Source organism: Liolophura sinensis, chromosome 11 (assembly GCF_032854445.1).
Source record: "Liolophura sinensis isolate JHLJ2023 chromosome 11, CUHK_Ljap_v2, whole genome shotgun sequence".
In the NCBI taxonomy this organism is placed as follows: Eukaryota; Metazoa; Mollusca; class Polyplacophora; order Chitonida; family Chitonidae; genus Liolophura; species Liolophura sinensis.
This window is the reverse complement of record NC_088305.1, coordinates 27490993-27501366: the sequence shown is the minus strand read 5'-3', so window position 1 is coordinate 27501366 and position 10374 is coordinate 27490993. Positions and strand designations below refer to the sequence as shown.

Below are 10374 nucleotides of genomic sequence, written 5' to 3'. Positions count from 1 at the left end.
TCAATATGCAGCTTAGGCCTGTATGGTTTGAAGCGCACACCCTCTCAGAACAAGAGGCCGGACTTCACCGGTTACGTGTGACCATCAGTTTGTGAGCCATCACACTTGTCGTCGCTGTTCTTGTTTTACTCAATGTGCTTTCATCGGCTTCAACAGTAAATGTGACCATTAGAGTTCTCTCCCTGTAGAAATCACTTCTTTAGCTTGTGGAGGTAGATATTTCGGCTTCAGATGTTGATGTTGTGGCAGGAAGGAAATGATAAAACAAACGTGGTTTGTGTTTTGATTAACTGATGAATAGATGTGAAAAACTGAAGATCAATGCCGTGGATGTGAAATTAAAGCAAGTGACATTACATGAGAATTGGTTTGAGAACAGTAACATCAGTGCTTTAGTATCTCTGCAAAGTTTCCGTGACTACATATGGCCAGAGACATCATGACGTTTCGCTTGTCGACCACCCTTCTGTTTCTAATGTTATTAGTAGTCTGCTCAGCGTGGGACAACGAAGAACTGGAATTGTTCGACTTGGTAGAGGAAATAAACCAGAATTTTTACGAACTGTTTGGTGTCGATCAGGTAAAGTTTCGACCAGACAGTAGATCAAAACCGAAATCGAAATTTAGTCTAATGGAGTGAAAAGTGAAATCACTGCCTTGACTAGGTACATGTTCCTGACAACACTCACCATTTTAGGCTGTAGGGAATCATTGATCGTAGGGGGGCCTCTCACCAATGCCGTTGCTGTGAGTTCAAGACAAGCACATGCTGACTTACTCTTTGGCCGTACATAGGAAGGTCTTCCAGCAACCTGTGGTTGGTCATGGGTTTTCCCCAGGGCTCTGTCCGATTTCTCGAGTACGGCATAAAACACCAATCAAATAAATAGATAAATAAATAAATCAATGGCTTAGAGCTGGAATGGCAAAGACTCAACTGTGAATTAGTAAATGTGGTGTAAGGTAGGTACATGTACATGTAGCATGTCCTGATTCATGTCATTGTTATTCAGGGTCCTCAGTTCTAGACCTATGATAAGATTAAGTACAAAATGTGTTTACAAAGAAATTTACAAAAGTACCAACACTCTTTCTTCCTAACATTTTTTGAATGTAAGATAAAACCAGTGTGTCTTTTTTTTTTTGTTTTTTTTTTGGTAGTATGCTCATAAATCATAAAAAAAATCTTACTTTTTTAGGCTGCAAAATCATCTGAGATCCGGAAGGCGTATAAGCGTCTATCACTACAGTTACACCCAGATAAAAACAAAGCTGAGGACGCAGGAGAAAAATTCAGACAGGTGAGGCAACATATTACGTAATTGTCAATTTTCAAACACCAGCATGTATTGAAGATGTGATTAATATTACATTTATTTTATTTTATTGCATTTTTAACATGACACTACTTTTCAGTCAAGGTTATAGGTGAAGGAACTGAAGTAAACCACTGCCATATGCCAGGTTTCAAACAGAACTAGCCACAGCTAGATTCAACCCATGTGTTTTATTTGATGCAGGAAACATAATTAATTACCTTTATTGTTAAAGTATAAGCATTGTTTATTTTAGTGGAAGTCTAGTGGTATTTTAATTCTGATAAAATGTTATGAATTTTAAAAACTTTCAGATGGTGGCTGTGTATGAAGTCCTCAAGGATGAGAACAGAAGGAAACAGTGAGTTTATACATGCACTTTGTAGTATCAGGTACTGTACTGTAAAGTAGAATTAATCTTGGACTGATTATGTCACTTTTACATATACAGAATGAAGAGCATTCTCTTTAGGTGGAAGTTATATATGTATATTTTATTCATTTATTTATTTGATTTGTGTTTTACGCCATACTCAAGAATATTTCACTTATACGACCGCGGCGGCCAGCATTATGGTGGGAGGAAACCGGGCAAAGACGGGGGGAAACCCACGACCATCCACAGGTTGCTGACAGACCTTCTCACTATGGTCCAAAGCAGGGAACTCACTTGTTCTTTCCTGAATTAGGTCACAACTATCGGTGTACTGATAAAACATATATAAAGTGCACACGGACTGCAAGGTCACAGAAGAAAACAATGTGTTCTACTGTCATTTGGACCTTCTGTGTAGCTCGTCCTTGAGTCTCCCATTGGTTTCAGGTTTAATGTTTCTAGCCATAATGTAAGCCTGGGTAATGAAATCAATAGCATTGATTCTAACTGTCATGTTTGCAGATATGACCTGGTCCTACAGAATGGCCTTCCTGATTGGAGGATGCCAGTGTATTATTATCGGAGAGTCCGGAAGATGGGGCTACTTGAGCTGGCCCTGCTCTTGTTTATCATCCTCAGCACTGGACATTACCTGGTTGTCTGGTCCATCTACTTAGAGAAGAAGTTCACAATGGTAGGTGTGGTGACGAAGAAGGGACAAATCTGGAACAAGGTTGCACTAGGAGGAAGCGAACATGTTCAATCAGTAGAAATCGTTTTCACACCTTAAATTGAGCTCAGGTCATCATAAAGGTGACTTTGAGTCATGCAAATATTCAGAATTTCAGACACATAAATGATACCAAGCAGGTTGTTGTTATATACATACTTCAGTGTTATATTACAATGCTTCTAAACATTGTCATCATTCTGAAGACCTTGAAATATCAAACATTATGACCTCTTGTTGTGTTGGTATACTCTGACTAAGTTGGGTGTCCTGTCTGGTGTCTTAGGTATGTCATTTCAGTGAGGCAGCAGTGCAGATATAAATGTCAGCTTTGTGACAGGTGGCCAAGGAGATGCATAACATTTTTGAATGCTCTATGACAGAACTATTATTAAAAGTGACATCAAACCAAACAGCACCAAACAAAATCAGATCTGCTGAATCCATTAACCCCAGGATAACAGTACTTTTACAAGGACAGCCAGCATTATGGTGGGAAGAAATCTGGCTGAGCTTGTGTGAAACCCACAAAGCATCTTCAGGTTGCCATATTAGTTTAACTTCTTAAAGAATACATCATGTAGTGCATGCTGTAAATACATTATAATTTATCCAGCTATATCAGTGAACCAAATAGTCAGTTGATTGATTTTTCCAGGAGGAGCTGTTTACATCTGTGCGGAAGAAGAAGGAAAAGAAAGCGAAGAAAAACAAAGCTGAGGTGGAAGAGGAGATGGACGAATTGTTAAAAGAGGAGCTTCAGCAGCTGCCACGCCCGCAGTTCAAGGACATCCTGCCATTCCAGTGTGTCCGATTAGTCATCCATGTGATTGTCTCTCTGCCCTCATACTACGGTGCATGCAGGGATTATGTGGTGGAGCTCCGCGCCAGACAGAAAGAGAGAGCCCTGGAGAAAGAGGAAGAGGAGGCTGAGGAGATAACAGGTGGGCAGGGATACAATAAGTGTGTATGTGGTCAAGAAGAAAGGTTAGTAAGTGGGTCTGTCTGTAGTGGAGTAGAAATGAGTCATGGAATAGTGGATGGAGTTTGTCCTTAGACAGATTTGATCAAGGATTAATGAGTTGGTGGGTTTTATCTTTGGGTAAATGTTATTGAGAATCTATGGGCATATATAGCCATGTGAGATTATCTTACAGCAAATGATGCAGTGGGTGTGTGGGCAGTTAGCGTTTTTCTGTGGCCAGATATGGTCATAGGTTAGTGCGTTGTGTAGGTGCAGTTGAATGATTTCTATTGTCAAGTTATCTCTTCAGTTATCTAGTTGTTTTCATATTGGTAAAGAGTGACAAGACATGAGTCCCGTTTATCTGTTTTATAGTGGATATCAAAAGTTTGGGATAATTGTGTTGGAGCTTTAACATCCATCTCTAATGACTGCAAATTGTTTAGAAATTTCTGTTTTTGAGGTGTGATATTGATTTTCCTCTACGACATCTGTATTTACCTTTAGGCACATGTAACACAAACACAAGACTACAAACTCAGCATGCCTTTATATCCTCTGTTTCACTGCAGAGGTTGTCAAGAAACCAAAGAGGAGGAAAAAAGTGGAGCTCCCAGAATATTCCCCAGAACTATACGAGCAGTCAAACGTTGTGTCGTATTCACCACTGGACGACACGAAACAGGAAGATGAAAAGCAAATCATAAAGGTACGTGCTGAGGACACTTAATCATAAAGGTACACGCTAATGACACTTAATCATAAAGGTACGTGCTGGGGACACTTAATTGTAAAGGTACGTGTTGATGACACTTAATCATAAAGGTACGTGTTGATGACATTTAATCATAAAGGTACGTGCTGATGACACTTAATCATAAAGGTACGTGTTGATGACACTTAATCAAAGGTACGTGCTGATGACACTTAATCATAAAGGTATGTGTTGATGACACTTAATCATAAAGGTACGTGCTGATGACACTTAATCATAAAGGTACGTGTTGATGACACTTAATCATAAAGGTACGTGCTGATGACATTTAATCATAAAGGTACGTGTTGATGACACGTAATCATAAAGGTATGTGCTGATGACATTTAATCATAAAGTTACGTGTTGATGACACTTAATCATAAAGGTACGTGTTGATGACACTTAATCATAAAGTTACATGTATGTATTGATCGCAACACACCTCAGCTTTGAGTGTAAAATTGTTGAGTATGACATTGAAATCAGTGACACATGCATGTTGTTTGTGCAGACTGGGGAATGGACTGATGAGGAATTGGGATTGTTAGCAAAAGCTGTGGCCAAATTCCCTGGGGGCACGAGTCAGCGATGGGAGAAGGTGGCTGAGATGGTTGGCAGGACCCCGAGCGAGGTAATCAATGTTTTTCCACTTTTGGTAATGGTTTGTCACGAGCCACATGTATATGTATTTTACTGTGTTAGGGTTTCTGGTGATAACGTTATGGTCAAGTACATCAAGCAGGTACAGACTTTAAATAGTAGTTTGTACTGCAGTTGTATGGGGAAGTCATAAAACTCCTTCATGCCTGTAATAATACAGCCCAAAGTTATCAATTCTTTTGCTCTTGTCTTTAGTATGTCACAGTTATCAGTGTGTGTGTGCTCATAACATACATTTTAATATATAGTACACAAGCACTGCAATGTACCAGAACAAAACTGTATTTTACCTTTGTGATTTGGACCTTTTGTGTAGGTCGTCCTCGAGTCTCCTATTGGCTGCTGGCTACTGTCAGCTGGCTGCTGGCTGCTGGCTGCTGTCTGCTGGCTGCTGGCTGCTGTCTGTTGTCTGCTGGCTGCTGGCTGCTGTCGGCTGGCTGCTGGCTGCTGTCGGCTGGCTGCTGGCTGCTGTCTGCTGGCTGCTGTCTGCTGTCTGCTGTCAGCTGGCTGCTGTCTGCTGGCTGCTGTCAGCTGTCAGCTGGCTGCTGTCAGCTGGCTGCTGTCTGCTGGCTGCTGTCAGCTGTCAGCTGGCTGCTGTCAGCTGGCTGCTGTCTGCTGGCTGCTGGCTACTGTGTGCTGTCAGCTGGCTGCTGTGTGCTGGCTGCTGGCTGCCGTCAGCTGGCTGCTGTCTGCTGTCTGCTGGCTGCTGTCAGCTGGCTGCTGGCTTTGTTAGTAAATTGAATGCTGAAAAATGAATTAAGGCTCATCAAATGGACAGCTGAAAGCTATCTGTAAAAATATGGAATCTCTTTTTTCTGTTTATTTTTTGGAAGATAGTTAAATACTCTCAAATGTTCAGTTTGAATTCTGTGGTGAGCTTTGTTCACCATATCCAGTGGTCAGGTACTCTTAACGTCACAAAAAGTGTTGCCCACTATTAATACAGTTTTCAGTAGTGAAATAGATCTTATTGCCACAATTAGATTGCTCTAAATGACCTAAAATCCTCTGCAAAAAAGGGCATTGTTAGAGGCAAATAAGTTAAGGTCATAAAATATCACTTTTGGTGCCAAATGTTGCATTTTCCAAGTAGTACAGCACCCTAGCTTCCAAACAAACCTCAAAACATTGTACTAAGATCAATACAACTGTCACAATCAGGTTAAATGAGCAGGTTAGTCATGGGTGAAACTTTAGATCATTTACCGTACATGTACTTGAAGAATACTAACAAAAATTTTACCTTTAGCTAGGTGAATATTATTTATTTATTTATTTGATTGGTGTTTTACGCCGTACTCAAGAATATTTCACTTGTACGACGGCGGCTAGCATTATGGTGGGAGGAACCGAGCAGAGCAGAGGGGAAACCCACAGTTATCTGTAGGTTGCTGGCAGACCTTCCAACGTACAGACGGAGAGGAAGCCAGCATGAGCTTTACTTGAACTCAGAGCGATCGCATTGGTGAGAGGCTACTGGGTCATTATGCTGCGCTAGTGTGCTAACCAACTGAGCCACAGAGGCCCCAAGTGAATATTCAGAAAAAAGAAGTGCCACACCACTTGCAAAATAATCCAGTTAGCCCATCTTGCAGTTCAAATTCTTGACTGTAAAACTGTCATTTTCATCTAATCTTTTGTGTTAATATCTTCTGTGAGGAATGTTCATTCATTCTACTTCTCGGCTTCTCTCTCACTGCAGGTCATATCAAAATCAAAGTCCCTAAAAGGATCCTACTTATTAACAGTGAGCCCCCAAGCTCAAGGTAAGTCTAACAGTTGTTATTTTATCATCGTACATGGCTTCCTCTATCTGTTCTGTGTAAAGAACCATTCATTCTCTCATATTCAAACTACAGTCTGATGTTTAAGAAAGAAATCTTAGGCTATGAATCACAAAGTAAAAAAATGTGAAATTCAATTTTTATTGGTCCTTTTTTTTTTGGCAAACATTTTATACTCATTGAGTTCGTCCAAGTGATATTTCTACATCTACATTTATAAAGCCCATCATAATAAATAAAGATAAATTTTAATAAATACACATAATGTCACACTGGGCTTAATGAAGAAGTTTTTTTTTTTTTTTTTTCTTTTTGTAAAAGGTGTGACCTTCCCTGCTCTCTCCCCACCTGAAAAAAGAAAGAAGAAAAAACAAAAATAAGAAAGTTCCTAAGTATGTGTTATCATAATGACACAGTATCTAGGAAATTCCTGGGGCTTTGTACATCATTCTGTGTATCTATACATCACCTATGTAAAGTTCATCAATTACTGGCCAAAGGTCAGTGGTTTACTCCAGGCACTCCAGTTTCCTCCACCGTAAAATTGACAGCTGTCATTTAAGTGAAAATTTTATGGCGTTAAAACAGTGATCAAATAGATAAGTAAATAAAAATGTACATTGACAAGATGTGTCTGATTTTCCCCAGGGTTAACTGGCATCTCAGACAAACCTGTCAAGTTTAAAGGTGGGCGGAGCATTAGTGATGACATCATTTCCACAAATACAGAGGTGGAATTCACTGACAACGACAACGGTGCTGAACCAGAGGTGCGGGAAAAAAACTCAGGGACAGCATTGAAAAATTCAGCAAAAGTTGTAATAGTTAAAAGTGGCCAACAAAATGTTTCCAACTGTAGTCAGTCCAGTTCCCATGGTAACAAGACTTCAAGCGAGGAGAACCAACCAGATTCTTGGACTCAGAATCAACAAATGATATTAGAGTGGGCGTTGAAGCAATATCCTAAAGGCACAGATCAGCGCTGGGAGAGAATAGCTGATCATATCCCGGGAAAAACAAAGGTAACAGTAGTGTTATTAAAGTGAATATGTAAAAACCCTAAATATCAATCAAATAAATATGTAAATAAATCAGGAGTAACATTGTGTTTTCTTTGGCCTTGTGTTGCAAAGCCATGTAATATAAATTATTTTTCAATGTCGAAGTAGGGTATTAAATTAAAAATGGATTTGAAAATCATTTAAGTTTTGGAAAATTTGAACCGTCCAAGCGATTTTTCCTGAAAATTCCTATTTACATGATCAGATTGCCCTGAGAAACAGGAAATTCATAATATTCTCAAGCTTGGACAAAATGTAAGGCTGACTTTTCAGTTTTATTTTTATTTTTGGACTTTTAGCGTCGGTTTACTCCATAATACATAAAATAAAATTGTTGTTATTCATAGTATATAAACACAGACCACCAGTGTGCAATATAGCAATTGTATATATGTTGTTCATTGTTGGTATACTGTTATACTGTGACCAGCTTATAGCTAAGATTGCAACACTGTAACAAAACTTAGCCCCAGTATATATTAAACAGCATCACTTAACATGATGCATAAAAATTTCATATGGGTAGTGTACGCCTTGGCTAGCGGTGTCAGTTCAAATCCAGTTCTTACTGCTTTGTATCATATTGTTAAATATATGAAAAATAAACCTGGTTAGAAAATTTTCCATCTTGGCTAAAAAGTGGATTCAAACATATATACACTGAAGTAATACCCATTATATATCTAGTGCAGAAATCACGGAATTGATGTTTAATTTTGAAGATAAATTTTGAAGAACTTTATTTTGATATAACATGCACGTGTATTTGGTATCAAGCAAATTTTACATGCATTGAATGTAAGCAGTGGTCCACAGAAGTGGTGGTAAGAATTTGATTTTTTGTTCACGATGACCAAATTTACTACAGCTTTCGGTTAAGAAAGAATACAGTACAAGATACCAGTGAAATGTGTCTTAACGGCTTTGCCTCTTTCATTTTCCAACAGGAGGATTGTGTATCTCGTTTTAAGTATCTAGCAGAGCTTGTACGGAAAAGGAAAACAGCGTCAAAACAGTAGTCATGGCAACAGTGCTGTCTGAAAGTGGTCTGGGATTGCAGTGATACTGCCAAAAAGTGGTCTGACAAGAAGACGATGCTGCAGGAAACTGTCCTGAGACTGTAGTCATAAAGCTAACAACTAGTCCGTGGCTTTGTTGCTGCCAGAAACTGACTTCCAACTCATGTGATACTGCCAAAACTGGTCTGACGGGAAATGATGCTGCCAGAAACTAGTCTGAGACAGAAGTGATACTGCCAGAAACTGGTCTGAAACACTTACTGCTCACAGCTGATGTCATATGTACATGAAAATAATGGAGACTAAAGAAGGTGGCCAGTATATCACGACATTGTATCACTCAGCTGCCAAAAATTATCTGAATATTTTTGTATTACTTAAAAAATTTGCACCCAAATGAGATAACTCCTGACACAAGCGCTACAATTGTGTCTCTTGCCAAAATGGGATGCTCAAGGATCTAACTTGAATGTCTCCTTTCTGACATCATCTAGAGGGTTTTACGTCCAGTGCGCAAACATTTCTCAGGCATTGGCAGCTGGGGTATAAGCGGAATTGACTGTTGTTCTTTTGAGTGATACTTTACCAGTTTCACAAAAAAAACGCGATATAAAATACAGTTCCATTCGCCTGTTGAAACTATCAAGGCCGTATACCATAGCATTTGTGAACACCTGAGTTGGTATCCTTTTACACTCGATCTAAAGCAGATAAAAGGTAGTGCTCGAATTAAATTTAACGTCAACAGCATGGTGACACAGTAACTAGAGATCAATTCAGCCTGATATTGCTCTGTGGCATCGAACATATATACATGTGTGTATTTTTTACGGTATTTACTAATTACTAATGCCACTAAGTCAGTGGCCGAAATAACTTATTCTTCTATAATTCAAATGAAATAGCCCTGGTCAGAAATGCTGTCATTTTGATATTGCACGCCTGTGTGCTTATCTTTGAAATAGTTTCATAGCAACATTGTCTCAGGCAGTCATCATATGTTTACAATAATTGCCCCGTAGAATTTGGCTGAAAGTAGACATTACATGTGTGAGTCCATACTCATAACGTTTTCATTTATAAACAAATGTCTCACTGTTGCTGAAGAAAGGTAATTTTTACTGTAATACTGGTGACTTGTCATAGCAGCCGTATCGGCCGATGCTGCTTGGAGCATTTTATAACAGAACAAAGTAAATAATAGATAATGGGACTTGGGGTTTAAGCGTCTATTCCAGAGATTTTTGGCAAAAAATCCATATCCGCTGGTCAAGTACAATTTTCTCTGTTTACCAACTTTACCGGCTCAAATGTATTTCATAAAATATCAGACTCGTAATTCGGCAATTTATGGTGTTAATGTGATTTTGGAGATTGTAAAAGATACGTGTATAAATTTTATGAATTTAATTACCTATTTTTGGACGGTAGCACGTGAAGAAGAATGATATTTTATGAAAGAGAACCATTTGGGCTATTTTAAAATAATTCCAAAAATTCGACTGGTCATATGCTGCTTGATTATTTTTCAAAATCATCGGTGTAACCGTTTTTAAGAATTTGATACTGGTACTTGATTGATTTATTTATTTATTTATTTGATTGGTGTTTTACGCCGTACTCAAGAATGTTTCTGATACTTGAACTACATTTAAAGGAGAAGAAAATTTAAATATCAATCAAATACCATTGCAAAGAGTATGCATT

The 10374-nt window shown here is 38.7% G+C and overlaps 1 protein-coding gene across 1 annotated transcript; it reads left to right on the top strand.

Moving 5' to 3' along the window:
- The first annotated feature begins 256 nt into the window (after window positions 1–256).
- LOC135477702 (dnaJ homolog subfamily C member 1-like) lies at window positions 257–9515 on the top strand. Its single transcript, XM_064757894.1, has 10 exons — window positions 257–580; window positions 1200–1301; window positions 1631–1677; window positions 2215–2386; window positions 3081–3366; window positions 3959–4095; window positions 4655–4774; window positions 6506–6569; window positions 7236–7609; window positions 8596–9515. Exons 1-10 carry the CDS (start codon window positions 425–427, stop codon window positions 8665–8667), a joined length of 1530 nt encoding a protein of 509 aa, XP_064613964.1. The 5' UTR covers window positions 257–424; the 3' UTR covers window positions 8668–9515.
- The last annotated feature ends 859 nt before the right edge of the window (window positions 9516–10374 follow it).

Bases quoted from the DNA above. Each gene is read 5' to 3' on its own strand.
- LOC135477702 (XM_064757894.1), top strand. From the start codon at position 425: ATGGCCAGAGACATCATGACGTTTCGCTTGTCGACCACCCTTCTGTTT. The intron at 1,678-2,214 runs GTGAGTTTATAC...TCATGTTTGCAG, and splicing joins GATGAGAACAGAAGGAAACA to ATATGACCTGGTCCTACAGA. The intron at 7,610-8,595 runs GTAACAGTAGTG...ATTTTCCAACAG, and splicing joins ATATCCCGGGAAAAACAAAG to GAGGATTGTGTATCTCGTTT.